Source organism: Orycteropus afer, unplaced genomic scaffold (genome assembly GCF_000298275.1).
Source record: "Orycteropus afer afer isolate SDZICR_OR568_19922 unplaced genomic scaffold, OryAfe1.0 scaffold00501, whole genome shotgun sequence".
In the NCBI taxonomy this organism is placed as follows: domain Eukaryota; kingdom Metazoa; phylum Chordata; class Mammalia; order Tubulidentata; family Orycteropodidae; genus Orycteropus; species Orycteropus afer.
In genome coordinates this window covers 976258-997617 of record NW_006922088.1, presented here as the reverse complement: position 1 = coordinate 997617, position 21360 = coordinate 976258, and the positions used below count along the sequence as shown (strand labels likewise).

Below are 21360 nucleotides of genomic sequence, written 5' to 3'. Positions count from 1 at the left end.
ACCTCAGCCTCCATGACCATGAGACCAGAAGAGCTAGATGGTGCCCAGCTACCACTGTCAGCCACTCGGAGGGGGGTCAGCGCAGGAGATGCTGCATAGAGTGGGAGAACAATGTGGAACAAAACCCAAAGTCATAACAAAAGACCAGGCTTACTGGTCTAATAGAGATTGGTGAAACCCCCAAAACTATGGCCCCTAGTCACCCTTTGGGCCTGGAATTGAACTCACTCCCATGGCTTCCAGACAAACAATAGGCAGGCATATAAAGTGAACATTACACCAGGTGGGTACACTCCTTAGAATAGTCAACCATGGAGATCAGAAGGGCAGCATTTGCACAGGGAGATGGCACAGAGCAGGAATGCATGGGAAAGAACGACACAGGGAAAAGGGAACCACAGAGAGGAAGTGGGAAGAGTGCTATTACACTAACGGGATTGTAACTAATGTTACAAAAGGAAATCTGTATAAATTGTTGAATGGAAAGTTAATGTACTCTGTAAACTTTGACTCAAACCACAATAATAAAAAAAAAGTCTAGGTAAAAATCAGTTTGATTTCCAGCTGGACTCCTTACTATATATTATATATGATTTGAGGAAGTTACTAAGTAAGCCTTAGTTTTCTTATTTGCAAAATGAGTGTCTTAGTATTTTTCTTGCAGACTCATTGTGAGGGTAATTGAGATAATGCAGGTGGTGTTGAGAGCCCGAGTGCCCAGTAAATCTTTCTGTTGATAGTAAGTCATGTTTCAGAAAATTGTAATGGCAGTGATGCCCAGGCAGTGATGCTCAGGCTCAACCAGAGGCAGGGAGGCTGGTGGCAGAGAAGCTCATTTTGTTTTGGAATGATTTTGAACTTCAGTTGTGAACCAGTTAGTTGACAGTGACATACTAGTATGAGGTGATAAAGGCTTGAACTGTGGTTTTTGGAATAGAGGCATAATTTGAAAACAAACAATCCTGTATTTCATTATATCTGTGACATCATAAATTCCAAGATGCCCCATTATTTTATGTACCAGGAAGGAAAGAAAATGTTGACAAGCTCTGACACGATACTTTCTTATCCCTTAGAATTTTTATTTTATACTTAAAGAGCTCTTTCAGGCAACTTAGATTTTTTATCATGCACCCACTCCTCACTTATGAGCACAGTTAGGTTCTGGAGAGGTCATTATGTGAAAATCAGCATTATGCATAAATGGACAGTGACTACATCATCCACAGCTGCCATATTACATTATCACATAACTGCCAAACCATTGAGAATCATGGCCCGGACAAGCTGACACAAACCTTAATGTTATAGCCAGCATTGCTCTTGCCTTGCACTTGGGCATTCGTTCCTGGCAGATGTATGTTGTTAATGCACAAAATGGTTGGCTAGTACATTTTTTACTATTCTGTAAATGCAAGCTGGCAGATAACAGAATGGTCAGTAAGTGAGGAGTCGGTGTCTGTCGTTTCTGAGTATACGTGAGAAAGGAAAATGAAGTGAAATAAGAGGTCGCCCAAGGGTCTTTATATTCAGAGTCTGATGCCTCTACTGAGTTGTTTCATGATCATCAGTGTCTGATTTTTTATAAAATATCACCCCCTTCATTATACTTTTCTTCAGAGTTCTCTGCTATTGTCACTGCACAAGAAAATGTCCTTGGGAGGGTTATCGGACCACAACCAAGACGCACATTCCTTTCTCAGATGGTGCTGAATGGTTTGTTGTCTGAAAAGGCCAGGAGTTGCAGTCATAGCCCCAAGGGATGACGCCATGTTCTCACATATGTGACACCAGTGACAGGTAGTCCCAACCGTGGGCTGGTCCACAGCAATTTTAAGATATATCTTAATTTCAGAGAATTGATAAATGTCGGGGGGAAATGCATCTTAGAATTGATAAAGCAGATGGAATTGAAATGCTACTTTTATAATTTGGGAAAAGCTACTTAACATCACTAAGTAAACATAGAAATGCTGTGGTCACACTTGAAGCTGTTTTGTTGTATATTATTTTAAGGGAACTCTGCTTATATTTTTGTTTGTTTGTTAACTAAGTTATATTTAAGAAATTAGAGCACCATTGAGTTTAGCAAAATACCTGGGTCTTAATTTCTGGGGTTTCCCTGACCCACAAAAATGGCTGAAGTTGTTGGAAATTGGCTGGTCACGCAACAGTAGAAACCCAATGCTTTTGAATGGCAAGTGTTTGCAGAACTGTGAAGTTCCTTTTTATAATATTATCTTTCATTCTTACTATGGACATATACGCTACTAGAATGAATTAACCTGTTATATTAACTAAATTTTGAAGCCAGAACCCGGGCTTATACAATTCAGTTTTTCTGTGGGATGGAAGATTAAAAACACTACACAGAATACAGAAACCTAGCAAGCAGAAAATACCATCTTGTAAAGTTGACGATACCAGCTGCTTATATTACAATAACTATAATGGCAGTAATTTTGAAACTTCCTTTTTATCTTGGAAACCAGAATCAGATGGAATTCATAGAGTGATGATTCCACAGGTTTGCACTATTTTTCTTTAATCCGCTTATCAGTTCACCTTTGTAACTGCGGAAATAGCACTACATAGTCAACAATCAGTTTCACTTTTCCAGACATTGGGGTGGATTATAAGAATCTTAAGGAGTCCTGGTGGCACAGTGTGAGAGTTAGCAGCTCTCAGCTGCTAACCAGCAGGTCTGCAGTTCGAATCCCCCAGATGCTCCTTAGTAGAGAGATGAGGCAGTCTGTTTCCATTGAGATTACAGCCTTGGAAACCCCGTGGGGCAGCTCTGCTCTGTTCTGTAGGGCTGCTATGAGTAAGAATCAACTCGATGGCAGAGGGTACGGGAATCTTTCTCTTTAGCTCCTCATAATGAAGTACTTACAGAGATACGTGTCTTATCGAGAGGCCAGTCCACTTGGCAGGAAATCCTAGACACAAACATTGTCGCAACTCTGGTCAAACTTCATATTCTCTTTCCTTTTTCCTACGATAATGCCTTGAGCCCTGAAAGCAAGTTAATTTCCTGTCCCACCTTGTCAATTTCTATAACCCCATGGCTTCTTTGTTATCCCCAAAGGTACCCTCATCCCCCTTGTGTATTCTTGTCAGTGAATGAGGCCATTATTGCTGGGTGTAGGATCCAGTGTCTGTCCCCCCTGCCTGCCCACGGCAGAAGAATGTGTGTGTGTATAAATGTGCCACTGTTAAGTTCTCTGTCTTTGAGAGGTGCTTCACTGACAGTAGAGAGGAGTGGAGCCAAAGAAGAGCAATCTCTCGTTCAAGCCTGTGGTGGTCAGAGATCTAAGGCATCATGAGCTTGAAGCTGCCTTCTGTCACCAAGGAGGCCTTGACCTATGGGGCTCTCTTGCCCCAGGGCCCTACTGCTAGCGGCACCTTTGACCCCAGCTACAATATACATATCATGTTTTCTCTGGTTCCTTTCAGGCCAACCCCTTGTGCACTTGACTGTCCTCTGTTGGCTAGACTGGCTTTGCAGGAAAGTACAGGATAGGCTACTTAGAATTTTAGAGACATAAGTAAGTCCTTAGGATCTTGAAAATGGTTTTGGCATTAACTGCCACAGCCAGGAGGACATTGTATGGCCTGGGAAGTGCAGAAAGGTGAAGAATGCCATTGCTATCAGATCTGGAACAGATGATGGGGTGGCATTCATGGGATAACCTGAATCTAACTTGGAAGCAGTGTATCTATCAAACTTTTTCCACTGGCTCCTTTCTCCTGTTGTTACCTGTAGTTTCATCATCTTTTCATTTAATTCCGTTCAGTGTGATGTCTTTGGGGCCAGCGGGTATTTTTATCTGCTAGAGGTGGAGTGTTTGTTCTTGGGGCTCTGCAGTGGCTCAGGGCAGCCAGCCCCACCACTTGCTGGTTGCTTGGCACCAGCCCTCCCTGGTTACAGGCGTCTTGTTTACCTCTGTCCTTAATTCCCTGCAGGTGCGTAAGTACAAGAGCATGATTTTGGAAGACCTGGAGTCGGCCTTAGCAGAGCACGCCCCTGCGCCGCAGGAGGTTAACTCAGAGCTGCCGCCTCTCACCATCGACGGAATTCCAGTCTCTGTGGACAAAATGACCCAGGTAAGGGGCGGGAGATGAGGAGGAGAAGGAGAGACAGATGACTCAGCTGTGGGCGGGGCTCCAATCCCTTCCCTAGCTTTGTCCTCAGGGACAGCACCAGAGTGGGGCACGGGTTGGAGTCGGCAAGTGAAGCGGTGGCAGCCTTGGACGAGAGCATGCCAGGCCGTCCTGTGGCCACGTTTTCCTCTCGTGTGGGCCCCCTGGCTGGGGTAGGTTTGAATAGGAGAGTGTTAGGAGTTTGATTACTCGCTTACAAGTGGGGAAGTGAACTTCTAGTCTCTTTTGGGCTGAGCTGCTCCTTGTTCCATGTAAATTCTAAATACACCCACCTTATCACCAAGTCAGGCTCCTCTCCCCATGGAATGGGGACAGAAAGCTCACTGAATCCCTTGCTCTTCCTTTGACAAGAGGTCAGAGTGTACTTAGCCTGATTGACCCGAACAGTGCAGTCATTCTGCTCAGGCCCTGCTGTGTGTGTGTGTGTGTGTGTGTGTCAATGAAAAACAACACAACGTACTGCCGTTGAGTCGGATCCGACTCATAGTGACCCTTCTTGAGTTTCCAAGGTGGTATCAGCCCAACCTTCCTTCCAAGGAGTGGCTGGTGGGTTTGAACCACCTACCTTCTGATTAGCAGTCATATGCCTTAGACACTATGCCACCAGAGCTCCCATATATATGAATTTTTTTTCTTTTTTTACTTTAAAGGAGATAGGTCAACTAAGATTAGACACTCTTTTTATAGCATGCTTTTCCCCACTTTATTTCTTTATCGATGTACTTCTTTTATTTACTTATTTATTTTTTTAAATTGTGATTTGGGTGAAAGTTTACAGAGTCAATTCATTTTCCATACAGCAGTTCACATACACTTTGTCTCATGACATTGACTACAATTTACCACAATGCAACAGTTCCCCTCCCACATCCCCCCCATAGTTACCTCTTCCCTGTGTCCATCCCTCCATGCACTCCTGACCCCTGAGCTGTCTCCCTGTGTATACACAGCCCTTCTATTCTCCCATGATTGTTCTCTCCAAGGAGTGTATCTGCCTTGGGTAAATGTTCAACTCACATGCCTGTCTTTTGTTTGGCTGGAAGCCATATGAGTCGATTCAATTCCAGACATGAAGGGCAGCTAGGGGCCATAGTCTCAGTGGTTCCATCAAGTTCTATCAGACCAGCAAACCTGGTCCCTTTTTTTTTTAAGTGATTTTTGTTCCACATTGTTCAAGCTTTAAGATCCTAGTCGCTACTTGCCAAAGTAGGAGGTGGAACAATGTTTTGTGTAGTATGTTATGCCAATTGAGCTTGATGTCCCCTGTGACTGTGGTCCCAAGCCCACAAATCCAACTACTCACTCTCTCTGGGTAGCTGGCTGTGGCCAAGAAGTGACTACAGCCTTGTCCCCTATCAGCTCTACTGTATACCTGGGAATTATTACAGAACATACCAATACACCTGTAGAAACATTGTCTGCCAAGCCTATACATGGTCTTGGGCACACTTCCACCTGCATAGGCATACCTAATAGTGGAGCCTGTTATTGATGTACTTCTGTCTTGTTGGTTTTCTTTCCTTCTTCAGTCTTCTGTGAGCCCACCCTCTCCTGAATACCCTCCTGCCCCTCCTTTGCATCCTCTTATCCCTTTGCTGTTGGCAGGGCCCATGGCTCAGGCCTCAGCCTGCTACTCTAGTTTCTTTGCAAGTGATCTCATCCTCTTCTATGGGCTTTCTCTCTGAGCTATATGCTGATGACACCTCAATTTCTATCCTTTTTAGGCCTCTCTACATGTCTTAAAAACGGCCTGTGATTGCCCCACTCACCTGGATTCCCCTGCTGTGCCCCACATCTAATTCCCCAGCATGGCTTTTCACCTCTGAAATGCACTTTTTAATGTCGTTTCATAGCTGCTGCTGTTCTGTGTCAGGGGCCGTTTGGATGGTCAAATTAAAGGTGTAGGGGGATCTTTTGTCTAAGGGATGCAGAGTCTGCTGTGTGATTCTAGACACACGGCACATTCAGAGCCTGACCAGCTTCTTTGGCACATTGAGGGGTGGGGTTGAAGCAAGCTGAGGGTTTTGTTATCTTCATCATGGGTACTGATGGTAGGAAAATGGGCTGATGGCCCCACAAGCCAGAGCAGACACTTTGGGGATAAACTTTTGGAATACACGATCAGTGGTCAATCCAAGGGGAATGATGCCCAGTCATTGATCAGACGTAGTTGCTTTGTTGGAGGTATGTATTTTCTTTATCGTCTTACATTCCCATTTTCCCTTGTTCCATAAACTTATGACTAAAAATAAAATAAACCTGCTAAATAAAACGAAAACAAACAAATGGTAAGGAGGACTGAGCAGGAGAATGAAAACCCCAGCTTCCAATTGAATGGGAATTTCAGATTAACTAGATCCTGGGAGTTTTTCCTTCTCAATAGGGTGTGTGTGTGTGTATGTGTGTGTGTTCCTCAGGTAGCTTCTGCACAGAGGTTGTGGGGATGGCTTTCTCTGACCCCCTCCAACTCCACAAGGAGGAGAGAATCAAGATGAACACCAGCAGCCGGAGGCTGGTTCCCATGAGGTGGAGGTCAGACATGTCACCACCATCCAACCTATTGACCAATTCTGACACGAGCCACCCCTCCCACAGCATTCTACTTGTCTGCTGGATTTGATAGTTCATTGCAGTGGCCACACAGAACTCACAGACAATACTCATGATAATGGGGTTTATTAGGGAGGTAGCAGGTTACAGTTTGGGATCAGAAACAATTCAGGATACACTTTCTTTGATCAGGACAGTTTCTTCTACTAATCTGTGCTACAGGCACACTTCTCTCTGGCCTCAGCCTCTTCCCTGCTCTGGCAAGTGTCACAGAGCTCTTTTAGCTCTGCCAGTAGATGCCCAGAGAGGCACCCCACTCTACCAGCAAACGTCCTGCCCAAAGGCATTCAGCTTTATCTCTTCGTGGGCCAGGGAGCCCTCTGCTCTGTCTCATTCCAGTCTCTTGGTTCTTCTGCCTCTGTCTCTCTGCCATCTCTGCACAGGGATCTCAGGTCCAAGGGCACACTCCACTCCCAGCTCTTTTCTCTCTTGATGGTAGTGAGATCGCCCCTTTCTGCCTCCGGGAGGGCAAAACTAACCAATCCCGACGTTAGGGTTCCATACACCTTATTTGCACGGTCCCACCCCCACAAGCGTGCCAGGTACCTTATTTACATTATTAGCAAGTTATCCAGTCCCCTTGGTGGGCCACAAGCACCTCACATGTGCATAGTCCCACCCAGTCATCTGGTGGGGGTCACAAAGATCATGAGTAGAAGAGCCATTTAAAGTAATTCACTACACCACAGCTTCTCCCTGTTGTGTGGTGTACTGTCTGTCCAGTCAAGTCCAATTCATAGTGACTGTATAGGACAGAGTAGAACTGCCTCACGTGGTCTCCTGGGATGTAATCGTTACCAGAACCGATCACCAGGTCTCTTCTTGTGCAGAGTAGCTGGTGGGTTCCAACTGTGGACCTTTCAGTTGACAACTTAACCACTATCCCACCAGGGCTCCTTAGCATTTCCCTAACCTGAACCAGATTCTCCCTTTCTTAATTGATCCTAAAGCTTTTTGCTAGTAATTGGTGGTAGTAAAAGCAGGCTTTTATTTCAGGCACATACACTGCCTACAGAAATGTGCATCAGCACTGTTTTCCATAGGGCAGTTGGGAATATTTACCCAAGTGTACAGCGTGCATATCATGCCTCTCAAGTAAGCAAAGGTGTTTGTTCACTGCTCATCACAACACTATTTATTTATGGTGTGAAAATTTGGGAACAATGTGATTGGTTAAAGTATGGCTATGGTGTTTAGAATTCACATGGAAAGAGGCTAGAAGTTTACTATTGAGTAAAATCGTAGGTACTAACAATGGTGATGGTCTCTAGTGCAGTAGAATACTGAGTGTGGTATAGTGAATTAAACAATAAATAGGTTGGGACACAGAATTGCTGTGCACTCTAATTTGAGGAGTGAAGGGGGTTTACTTTTTATTTCTTTTGGGGCACTTTTTTTTAAATTTTAGAGCACTCTAATTTGAGGAGTGAAGGGGGTTTACTTTTTATTTCTTTTGGGGCACTTTTTTTTAAATTTTAGAGAGTATAGATTTGAGTTGATTCATCCCATTTTTCTAAAACATATGCACAAAACATGCCTGTGCACATGTATGTGTATGTAAAACTTTGAAGGGATGTACACTATCATGGAGCTGCCCTGGGGGCAGCAGAGGGTGGGTGTTTGTGCCCTGGGAGAAGGCCAGGTAAGCAAGGAATGGGGTGGGAAGACCAGGAAATGAGCAGAGCAGTCTGGAACAACTAAGGGAGACAAACTTGTCTGTCAGTTTGTCATACTATAGTGGCTTGAATGTTGCTGTGAGGCTGGAGGCTGCGCCACCAGTGTTTCAAATGCCAGCAGGGTTACCCATGGTGGACAGGTTTCATCGGCGCTTCCAGACTAAGACAGACTCGGAAGAAGGAAGAGGCCATCCACTTCTCAAAGAATTAATCAGTGAAAACCTTATGAATAGCAGTAAATGGAGAGTAGCTAAAGCAAATGGAAGAATTGACAGGATAAAAGAGCTGAACAGAAGATTTCAAAGAGCAGCTTGAGCTGACAAAGTCAATTATTATAATGAAATGTGCAAAGGCCTGGAGTTAGAAAACCAAAAGGAAAGAACACACTTGGCATTTCTCAAACTGAAAGAACTGAGGAAAAAATTTAAGCCTCGAATTGCAATACTGAAATATTCCATGGGCAATATGTTGAATGATGCAGGAAACATCACAAGAAGATGGGTGGAATTGGTAGACGATCATCCATTTCAGGAGGTGTTATATGATCAAGAACCAATGGTATCGAAGGAAGAAGTCGAAGCTTCTTGATTGAAGCATTGATGGAATTGGTGAAAAACAAGGCTCTAGGAATTGACCGAATACCCATTGAGATGTTTCAACAAACATTTGCCACACTAGAGACACTCACTCAGCTAAGCCAAGAGATTTGGAAGACAGCTACCTGACCAACTGACTGGAAGAGATCCATATTTAAAGAAAGGTGATCCCACAGAATGTGGAAATTATCGAACAATATCATTGATATCATATGCAAGTAAAATCTTACTGAAGATAATTCAAAAACAGTTGCAGCAGTATATTGACAGAGAACTTCTAGAAATGTAAGCTGGATCCAGAAGAGGATGTGGAATGAGGGATATCATTGCTGATGTCAGATGGATCTTGGCTGAAAACAAAGAATACTAGAAAGATTTTACTTGTGTTTTATTGACTATGCAAAGGCATTCAATTGTGTGGATCATAACAAATTGTGGGTAACATTGAGAAGAATGAGAATTCCAGAACACTTAATTGTACTCATGAGGAACCTGTACATAGACCAGGAAGCTGTTTGAACAAAACAGGTGGATACTGCATGGTTTAAAATCAGGAAGGGAGTACGTCAGGGTTGTATCCTTTCACCATACTTATTCAATCTGTATGCTGAGCAAATAATCCGAGAAGCCGGACTATATGAAGAACATGGCATCAGGATTGGAGGAAGGCTCATTAACAACCTGAGATACTAGACGACACAACTTTGCTTGCTGAAAGTGAGATGCCTTGGAACACTTACTGATGAAGATTAAAGACTACAGTTTGCAGTGTGGATTATATCTCAATATAAGGAAAACAAAAATCCTCCCAGCCAGACCATTAACCAGCATCATGATAGATGGAGAAAAGATAGAAGTTGTCAAAGACTTCATATTACTTGGTTCTGCAATCGTTGCCAACTGAAGCAGCAGTCAAGACATCAAAAGACGTACTGCACTGGGCAAATCTGTTGCAAAAGACCTCTTTCAAGTACTGAAGAGCAAAGATATCTCCTTGGAGACTAAGATGCACCTAACCCAAGTCATGGTATTTTCAATTGCCTCATATGCATGTGAGAGCTGGACAATGAATAAGGAAGACCAAAGAAGAGTCAATGCTTTTGAGTTGTGGTGCTGGTGAAGGATGCTGAAAGTACCGTGGACTGCTAGAAGAGCTAACAATCTGTCCTGGAAGCAGTGCGGCTGGAATGCTCCTTGGAAGTGAGAATGGCCAGACGTTGTCTCACCTGCTTTGGTCATGTTGTAAGAAGGAACCATTCTCTGGAGAAGGACATCATGCTTGGTAAAGTGATGAAAGAGGGGAAGCCCCTCAACAAGATGGATTGACATGGTGGCTGCAGCGATGGGCTCAGGTGTAGTAGGGATTGTGAGGCTGGCCCAGGACCAGGCAGTGTTTCGTTCTGTTGTGATAAGATTGCTGTGAGCTGGAGACGACTCGGCGGCACATAACACCACCACCACTACCACCAGAACACTGATGGTGGATATTTATACTCAGTGGCTTTTATGGGTGATTTTTATTTTCAATCGAATAAACATAAATTACTTTTATAATCAGAGAAGCACAATCAAGTATTTTCATATTTGTACGAAACTTGATTTTTTTTTTCAGTGCAAGCTTCATGATGTTTCTGCATTGTTTTTCCAGAGATTACATTTCTTTATGTTAAAGTGAAGATATCAACAACTCTTATTTAATTTTCTCTTTCATAGTAGCTACCATGTGTTGGAAGGCACGCTCCCAAGTTCTTTACAAGGGTACCTCACATAATCCTTACCTTCCTATGTCTGTGTGTGTGTGTAAAAGTCCTATTTTATAGTCAACAAAGCAGAGTTCAGATATGTTCTATAGCCATAATGGACAATGTAAGTTTTAACTGGACATCAATTGTGGATTTCAGAACAATTGGTAATTCTTTGAAGTAATAAAATTACAGAATTGGCAAAGAACAATGTAATAGAGATTGGTTGGATAAACCATATTGACTGGGTGCTATGAGATGACCGAGGTGATGTTGAAGAACCTAGCTTACAAATACAGTTCTCTATGTGATCCTAAGATGTGTTCTCAGTCACCCAAAGAGGAAATTGTGTTCAGTATTGTTTTGATGTTACCAAAACCAAACTCACTGCCATGGAGTCAGATCCAACTCATAGCTACCCCTCCTTGGGTTTCCAAGGAAGTATCACCCCAACCTTTCTTCCGAGGAGTGGCTGGTGGGTTTGAACCACCAGCCTTCTGGTGAGCAGTCACATGCCTTAGGCACTATGCCACCAGAGGTCCTAATGTGCTCCTTATTTCAATTCTTTACAAATTAGAAAGGCAGCAGGCTTTACTGGGAAGAATACTAACTTGGAGGCAGCAGACCTGGTCTCTGGGTCCAGTTCTACTATATCTTAGCCCTGGTTCTCAGTTTCACCTTGTGCATGTAAAAATAATACATGCCCCCTACCTTATGGCATTAGAGGAAGAAAACGAGAGGTATGGGGAAAGTGGTATGAAAACTAAGGCACCATGGTTTTCTTACAACAGTGAAACCTAAGAGCTGGGACCTGACGGGGACGGCCTTGATTTTCCGTTGTCTCGCAAGCTTCCCACATTTGGCAGGGTGCCATTGTACCACTTTCTGTCACTCTGACAGGTTTGCACCTTGCCCACGTTGCAGCTTTCATAGGTTTTACTGTAATACTAATACTAATTCCTCGTGTACCTGTGTTAACTTTTGAATAACCTGAGCACGCTGTCTTACTCGTGCTTCATACAGAAAGCTAGTGAATCTAGAATCTTTATTTTTGCACAGCAGTAAAGTGGAATAATGCAGGTGACCACATATTTTGCAGATTGAAAAACTGAGGCTGAATGAAAGACACCCTTGGACAGTTTCTGAAGCAGACAGGGACTGGCTCTGCCTTGCTTCTCTCTCTCTCTCATTCCTGTAAAACTCAGGTTGAGTCTTTCCACTTACTACACTAAACATTTACTATTTTGAAAGAATTTTTTTTTAACTGTGATTTGGGTGAAAGTTTACAGAGCAAACTGGTTCCCTTCAACAGTTCATACACATTTTGTTTTGTGATGTTGATTGTAGTTCCCACAATGTATCAGTATCTTCCCGCTTCCTCCCTGTTCATCCTTCTTTCATACCCCTTCTTGCCTTCTGAGCTTTATCCCAGGCACATGCTGCCCTTTTGGTCTTCCAAGGAGTGTGTTCTTCCCTGCTGTTATTATTCACCTTATAGGCCTGATTGCTGTTCGGCTGGAAGTTGAACCATGAGAGTGAGTTCATTTCCAAGCTTGAAGGGTGTCTGCAGACCTTAGTCTTGGGGAAGGTTGGGCAATCTACTTCCGTTGTAATACTGCCTCGGAACCCAAGGAGGGGTCGCTATGATGAGTCAGGTCTGACTCAACGACACATAACAACAACAACAACAACTGTCAGACCAATGAGCCTGGTCTTTTTTATGATTTTGAGTTTTGCTCCACATTTCTCTCCCCCTCTGTCCAGGACCTCCTGTTGTGGTCCTTTTCAGAGAGGTCAGCAGTGGTAGCTGGGCACCATCTAGTTCTGGTCTCAGAGTTCATGTGATCCATTAGTACTTTTCACTAATCCTTTCCTCACATCTTTGATTTTCTTCACTCTTCTTCACTCCCAAAAGGGAGAGACCAATAGTTGAACCTTAGATGACCACTCACAAACTTAAAAGAGCTTGAGTTGCTTTAAAGACTGTCAAAATTCAGTGTTTCTACAAGTGTATTTGTATGTTCTGTATAAATTCCCAGGCGTATAGTAGAGCTGACAAGGGACAAGGTTGTCACTTCTTGGCCACAGCCAGCTACCCAGAGGGAGTGAGTAGTTGGACCTGTGGGCTCAGGACCATAGCCATAGGGGACATCAAGCTCAATTGCCATATCATACTACACAAAAATACTGTTCCCCATCCTACTTTGGCGAGTAGTGACTAGGATCTTAAAAGCTTGCAAGTGGCTATCTAGATGCAGTGATAGGTCTCTCCTCATCAAAAGCAAAGAAGAATGAAGAAAACAAAAGACATATGAAAACAATTAGTCCAAGTGACTGGTATACCATGTGATCCTCAGCCTATATGACTATAAGACCAGAAGGACAAGGTGGTGCCTAGCTACCACTGTCAGCTACTCGGAGGGGGATCGATGTAGGTAGGAGGTGCTAGACAGAGAGTGAGAACAATGTGGAACAAAACTCAAAGTCACTTAAAAAAAAAAAGGAACCAGGTTTGCTGGTCTGATAGAGCTTGATGGAACCACTGAGACTATGGCCCCTAGCTGCCCTTTAGGTCTGGAATTGAACCCACTCCTGTGACTTCCAGCCAAACAAAAGACAGGCATATGAGCTGAACCTTTACAGTAGGTGGATACACTCCTTAGAGAAAACAATCATGGGAGGATAGAAGGGTTGTGTATGCTCAGGGGGCAGGAGTGCATGGGAGGGAAGGACACAGGGAAGAGGTAACTGCCAGGAGAGGGAAGCTGTTGCATTGTGGGAAATCGCATCAATATCATGAGACAAAGTGTATGTGAGCTGCTGTATGGAAAGTGAATTTGCTCCAAATCACCATAAAAATTTAAAAAAAGAAAAAAGACTATCAAAATTGTCTCCGAAACATATAGGAATTACATGTAACAGAGTATCTTAAAGTTCTGTGTGAACTAAATGCCTTGTTAGTTTAAGAAGCAACTCTATTAAAGTAGTATTTTTTTGATGTAATGAAAACTGATTTCTAGACAACTTGAAGGATAATGTCTGGAACTTACCTTCTATCTGTCTGCCTACCTTGCATGGGAATTAGAGGAGTTGAGAAAGGCTTTGCAGGAGGAATTACTATTATTGGAGTAGCTCCTGCAGCCCTAGAATTTGTGTACATTCCTCTATGAATAGTCACCTTTTTCAGAGATGTGGAAAGCCAGGTGTGGTAGTTCAGTGTGTCAACTTGGCTGGGCCTGGTTGAGTAGCTGGGCAGCTGGATGTAGTATTCCCCATGATGAGACTGGTAATCAACTCTATGGTGGAATCTACTGTGAGCAGCTGAGTAGCTGCTGTAGGGAATGTGATCTGCTTCCTGTATATAAGCAGAAGCCTTGGGGAATGGTCTCTAGCTTATGGCACGCTTGGACGCTGCATGTAGCCGCGTCATTGTTCAGCAGCAGCCTGCCATGCTCTGCCGACCTTGGGACTTACAGCAGACTTGAGTTAACGGCCTGCCTTGTGGTTTGGTAACTTCGGGACTGTGACATTTTATTTGTTGACCTTGGGCTTGTTAGCCTCAGCAGCCAATAGCTGCCTGAGTGAAGAGATGCCTCTTCAATGGGCCGGGAGCAGGAGGCAGAGCTGAAGGCCGAGGTCGAAGGGCTTTCACCCAGTTCCTGGAGCCTGGCACTTTGAACTTGGACTTCTGGCTTCCCAAACTGTAAGAAAATAAACTCATTTGATAAGGCCATCTCATTTGTGGTATACTCCTGTCAGAGCGGCACTAGGTAACCAGTACACCTGGTTAGCATATTTTTCTGGGAAGCTACAGATCAGAACCAGAGGAGGGGTTAAGTCAGTGCCATCAGGCATCAGGGTGCACACAGCTGGGAGTCTTGTCCGACACGGGTTGGGAATCAGTCGGCCTGGGGTGGGACCTGAGAGTCTGCTAGTTGACAGCAATGCTGCAGACGCTCAGACTGCTACACTTTGAGTTCAAGGAATTACATCCTTTCTTAAAGAGACTTTAGGCAGTAATTATGATTTTGTTACTGGAAAATCAGTCCTTCTTGTCTACCACACTTGAGCCCTGTAAGATTCTCTTGCTTTTGGGAGGTTGTAAATCTTTTTCAGATCTGTGTTAGAAAAGATGCAGGCAGAGATTATAATTATGGAAGAAACGCCTCTGAAAAGGCTTGTCTGGTGTTATTGGCTAAAATCCACTTCCCTCCCCCTCCCCTCTCCCTCCTTGAACTTCCTGCCCTCTGGTTACTCTCCAGGGCAGTCTTGTTGCTTTAACATAATTCCCTTGGAGTGATGATGCCACAGGGTGGCAATTCTTCACCAGACCTGGGGATCGTTCAGCACAGTGAGTGCCACATCACGAGAAGTCTTCACGGGTTTGACGTGCTTTCTCAGAAAACATTCCATCAGTTTTTAATTTAGGTGGTTTTGTTTTGTTTTTAAAAGCACAGGTCTGGCACCTTCTACCCAAACTATAGCTAAAAATAGCTGTTTGTCCTCTCGGTCTGCATTTCCATTCCTCCTGTTTATTATTGGGGTTTCCTGGGGTCTGCCCTTTAGGACCACTGCCTTTTCCTAGTGTGCCCTTTGGTTGCTTGGCTCCATGTTGAACCTGAGGTCTCATTTGGTAGCAAAAAGGAGATAAAATGAAAGGGTCTCTGTTAATGTTAGAATACAACCAAATTAGCTACTTTAAAAAGTATTGACTATTTTAATAAATGTTCTAACTCTTAAACGAATAGACAAAGCCTGTCTATAATTCCCATCTGGGACTAGACAGGGAAGCCAAATTAAATGACATTTTACACTTGAACAAAACAAATAGAAAGTGTGCTTCTCCAAAGGATGTGTGCTGCTCAGACATATGGGTCCCCCGTCACAAACAGGCTGTTTGACCAGAAGTCTTAAGAATCTTTTCTTTTGTTGAGCCCTAAAAATGCAAGTGTTTTGTTTGTTTTGGTTTTTCATTGGTGTCTGTTTATACCTGTTAGTGGTGCTATTCCTGGATGCAGAGGGACATGGAGCCTTGATACTCAGGTCTTGACTTGCAAGAGTGCTGCTGTGGGAAATGTGGACTCAGTATTGGTTGGTGAAGCAACACTGGAGGTTTCTCACGCAGGCCCTTCCTGGTGCCGACGGAGAAGCCACAGCAGTTGGTTTATAAGTGGTATTTTACAATGTTAAAGTCAGTATTTTAGAACTTTTTTAAAAGTAATATTGTATGCAGTAAAAATCAAACACTCCAACCAAACTTTCTACTTAAGTTTTTTTCTGTTATGCTTTTAGGAAAGTAAATAAATCGCAAGAAGGCAGGTTGATACTGGGAATTTATTTTTTTAAGTAACTTTGTGTTGCCTGCATTCCTGGTGTAAAGTGACTAAAATGATGAGCGTGAATGCAAACAAGGAGACAGAAGTCTAGTCTAGACGGCTGCAGCCCCCAGCCCTTACTCAAGGAGTCTGCATGCACACTCATGTTTCAATATTGTGATTACTTGAAATGTTTTTGAAGTCTCTCTTTTACTGGCTTTTTTTTTCTTTTTTTTGGGACAAAAAAAAATTATTTTTTCTCTGAGGCCAGAATCTAAAAAATTCTGTTAGTTATTTTGATCATGTATTTTATTTACCATAATTGGCTCCAAATGACTTGCTTATTTTATAAAATCAAGTCCATCCTCAAGGAAAAAGTTTTACCGCCCTTAAGAGTATTCAAAAGAATGTGATAAGCACTGAAGGTAATTCCAAAAAGGACACCTCCTAACAGCGACCCTGAGACACTGCAACATGTGGGGGGTCACTGAATAGGCGCTAGCTCTTGACTCGGAGACTTTTAGAAATGTTGGGTACGGGAACCAAATTCAAATTTTATTACCTTTAATTGCATTATATTGGGAATTAACAGTCTATCTTTACCACAGTTTCTGTTTTCCAGTCTTAGAATCAAGTTTATATAGTCAATTCATGTTATTTTAGCATTAAAACCTGAGGCATACTGACTTGCAGGGCAAAACTAACTACCGTCAATCTTAGATCTGTTTGTTCTCTTTTGCTGCTTTTATCTCTGCTTGTTGAGGATTTTTTTGATCTTTTATGTAGTTGAGGAAATGATTGGATTATTTTAGAGATTATTGAAAAATGACAATATAAAATTACTTCTTTTCTAAGACCTTCAGGGACACCACCTATCAGAGAGACTCAGCAGTGTAACTTAGATCAGAAAATTAATAGGTCTGTTATCTGATTTTACAATATAAGTTTCTTGACCTTGAGCAGAAACAAAAATTGCCAGAATGTGAAAATAACCACCCTCCATTTAATTGCCCTATTTTTGAGCCATCTATGGGGATCTGGATCGAAGATGTTATAAATTCGCACATGGAAGGAGGAGTGGATCCAAATCCAGCCCATGTGCTTTGTATTAAAGGGGATACAGGTTAAAACAGCGTGCTTGGATTCACTGTGTGAACACGCGCATCCACACCTCCACCACGGAAAAGCAGAGTCTTTCACCACATGAGCGGAAGGCGCACTCTGCCTGTGCCTGGTGCTGCACAGAGCAGAGCCGCTCGTGATGATGACCTCGAGCTGCAAATCCCCCAGAGGGGGCCACTGTGGTCACCTGTGATGTGTGGGGTCAGTCTGCAGGAAGAGAGCTTGGGAGCTCTCTGGTCTGCTGTTCTGCACTCCAGGGTTTGGGCTGTGCCTTCACTGTGATATGCAGAACTCTGGTGGAATGTGGTTTTCTGAGCAGAGTTACCCCACAGAGTATAACTGGTGGTTTTAAGCCTCCTTTTTTGTATCAAGAAGGAAGTGTTTTGCTATTCTTGGCCAAAGTGATTCCTAAAACCACTGATTACCAATGCTAGTTCTATTCCACCAAACCAAATAGCAGCGCTACAGTATTAGCAAAAAACCATATTCTAACCCCTTAAGAAGAAGGACTGGCTGAAAAAATATGTTGATAGTTCTCAAACTTGGCTGCACATTAGAATCGCCTGGGGAACTTGGAATCCTAATGCCCAGGCCATCCAGACCAATTAAATCAGACCCTTTGGGGATGGGATCCAAGCGTCTGTAGGGGAAGTCCCCAGGGGATCCCAGTGTGCAGCCAACTTTGAGAGCCGTTGTTGCAGAGAACAGTTCCAGGCTGCTGCTGCTGCTGGCTCAAGTGGCCGAGTCTGTATCAGTACAAAGTAGGGTTTTCTTACTGTCAGAATTACCAAGCAGTGTTTATGTATAGGACGCAGCACCACGTTTTGTAAAACATTAAGCAAGCAGGATGAGGCTAAGAGGCTATAGGTAACAACGAAAGCATTGAATGTGTTCTTAATAGAACATAGAGTAAGTTCATTTTGAGTAGGCTAAAAGAACAAGAGTATATTCGGGAATTCTTAGGGAAGGGAATAGCCATATTCAGGACACGACTAGGAAAACCTATTTGAAATTTATGCACCAGACAAAGCATTAATATGCAGAACAGTTTCAGATTTCCTTCAAATTAACAAGAGAAAGATGATAAGAAAAATAGGTAAGTCGTTGTAAACAGTTACAAGGAAAGAAGAAACAACTAGTAAGCATATAAAAAGATTGCCAGCCTCACTAGTAATGAAAATTAGAACAAGATGTCATTTCTCCCACATCAGATGAGCCAAACTAAGAAAGGCTAGAATACAAAGTGTGGAGGAGAGTGTGAAAGGTGGGTATCATGCACTGTTGGTAGGAGTGCAGTTGGCAAAGTCTTTCTGAGGGACAATTTGGCCGTGTCTTTAGAACGTTAAATACCTGTACACTTGAACCAGCAAGTCCACTTTTCTGAATTCCTCCTAAAGAAAAGAGCAGAAAGTTGACAACAGCCCAAATGTGTATCAGTGAGAGAATGGTTAGAAAATTTGGTCAGTGGATGCTGTGCAGCTGTTGAGAAGAATGAGACTATTCTGGTTCCACTGCCATAAGAAAATCTCAAGGGCCAGATGTTGAGTGGAGAAAGCAAACTGTAGTAAAATGTACAATATGGTGGCATTTGTGTTTGTTTAAATCATATACCTTCTGGGTTTTTTCCCAAAAGGTCTTCATCATCTCAGACAGAAACTGAATATCCATTAAGCAACAATTTCCCGTTTCCCTCCCTTCTCCGGCCTCTGGTAACCACTGATCGGCTCTTGTTGCTGTGCATTTGCCTAGTCCAGATGCTCATGTAAGTGGGATCAGACACTAAGTGTCCACCTTTTGGCTACTGTGAATAATGTTTACTGTACCTTTCCAGCATATATTTATGCAAATGCATACAATGTGGCCTTTTAGGAAGGAGTCTCATCAGACCAATACCAATGGGTTACCTCTGCACAAGAAACTGGATTGGGGAGAGTGGACAGCAGAAAGGACTTTGGTTTTGTGTGTATCATTTAAGATTTTGCACAGAAGAGTTACAACAAGGATAGGCTAACAGAAACTGACCAATATGAGACTACTTCAAAGAGAAGATAGGACATCAACAGCACAATCAACAAAAGAAAATAAATAAATAGGACTTTGTCAGAATTATAAACTTTTGTACATCAAAGGACTTTATCAAGAAACTGAAAAGACAGCCTACAGAATAAAAATATTTGGAAACCTTATGTCTGACAAGGGCTTGACACCAACAATATAAAGAACTCTACAACTCAACAAAAATACAACCCAATTAAAAAACTGACTAGACATTTCTCCAAAGATGATGAATTAATGCTCAATAAATACATGAAAAGATATTCAGCATCATTAGTCATTAGAAATGCAAATCAAAACCATGTTCAGATACCAGTTCACACCCACTAGGACGGCCATTAGGAAAACATGGAAAATACTAGTTTTGTCGAAGATGTAGAGAAACTGGAACCGTTATCCATGGCTGATAGATTGTCTTTGGGGAAAACAGTTTGGTGGCGCCTCAAAAAGTTAAACAGCAATTCTGCTCCTCGGTATCTACCCAAAAGGCTTCAAAGCAGAGACTCATACAGACTTACATACTGATGCTCATTATAGCACTGTTCACAGTAGCCAAAAGGTGGGCACTCACTGTCTGATCCCACTTACCTGAGCATCTAGAATAGGTACTTGCATAGCAACAAAAGCAGGTTGGTGGTTACCAGGGGCTGGAGGGAGCAAAGGGATGTTGAATTTGTGCTTAATGGATACTCAGTTTCTGTTTGGAATGATGAAAACATTTTTTGAAAAAATGAAGTCAGGATTTTAAGAACATTTTGATGAAGGAGAAGGAGGCAATTTGGTACGTTGAGGGGTGTGGAGATACAGAAGCAGTTTTGGCTTGAGAGGAAGAGTCTAAAGAAGTCTCTGATTGTCTTCACTGGCTTTCCCTCAAACTCACAAAACCTAAAGTTAAACTTATCTTTATTCCTAAACCTGCCCTTCCCATGTGCTCTAAAATCTGAATGTATTTTCACAGGAAAATGAGATCAAGAGAGACCTTTGTTTCTGTGGCACTAGGAATGGAGATAGTAGGACTGGTGTTGCTCATGGGGAAGGCCACCTTCATTGTTTCATTTGAATATAATTCAGTCTGTCAGTAGGAGCTCTGGTGGCGTAGTGCCTACAGCATTTGGCTGCTAAACAGAAGGCTGGCGGTTCAAACCTACCAGCTACTCCTCGGAAGGAAGGTTGGGCAGTCTATTTCCATAGTGATACCACTTCGGAAAACCAAAGAGGGGGTCACTATGAATCAGATCCGACTCAATGGCAATAAGTTTAGTTTTGGTTTTGGACCTGTCGGTGGCCTCCGAGGTGAACAATTACACTAGGTAGGTACAGTCCTTAGAACAGTCAACCATGGGAGATCAGAAGGGCAGCATTTACTCAGGGAGAGATAGCTCAGAGAGCAGGAATGCACAGGAAAGAAGGACACAGGGAAAAGGTAACCACAGGGCAGAAGTGGGAAGAAAGCTGTTAAATTGTGAGGGTTGCAATCAGTGTCACAAAACAAGATGTGTATGAAATGTTGAATGGAAAAGGAATTTGCTCTGTAAACTTTCATCCAAATCACAATAAAAAGAGGGGGGAAAAAATCGAGTCTGTCAGCCTGAAAGCTTATAATTGTAAATTAATGAAGCCAGTGTCTGAAAATTCTTCAGTTTTCTGTCCTTTTTCCTATTTTCCTGTGGGCTATCAAAAGCATCACCTTTCAACACAGTTTGATTTCAGCTGCCTTCTCTTTACGCTTCCTGCATATTCCCTAGCCCCTTCCATAGCAGTAGAACTGGCAGTTGACCCTAAATGGACATCAAGGCTGCACACAGAGCAAAAAGAGTGGGGACGCGAGGGGATGGTATTTGGGAATGTGGAAGGTTAGTACATCATTGGACACCAAAGAATTTACAAGGGACTGATTTGGGCATTCTGGAATTATTATTTCACTTTGCTTGGATTAAACTTCTTAGTGTTTTGAAATTTTTATATTTTAAAACCATCTATGGTTTCCACAAGGAGCTCTGGTAGCATAGTGCCTAAGGCACTTGACTGCTAACCAGAAGGCTAGTGGTTCAAACCCACCAGCCACTCCTTGGAAGGAAGA

At 42.9% G+C, this 21360-nt stretch overlaps 1 protein-coding gene across 1 annotated transcript in view; it reads left to right on the top strand.

Annotated features, from left to right (window-relative positions):
- NRF1 (nuclear respiratory factor 1) overlaps positions 1-21360 on the top strand; it is a 97835-nt gene that overhangs the window by 16321 nt on the left and 60154 nt on the right. Inside the window, exon 4 of the mRNA XM_007955417.1 lies at positions 3967-4107. Within this exon, the coding sequence (XP_007953608.1) occupies positions 3967-4107 (141 nt within the window). The remainder of the gene's footprint in view (positions 1-3966; positions 4108-21360) is intronic.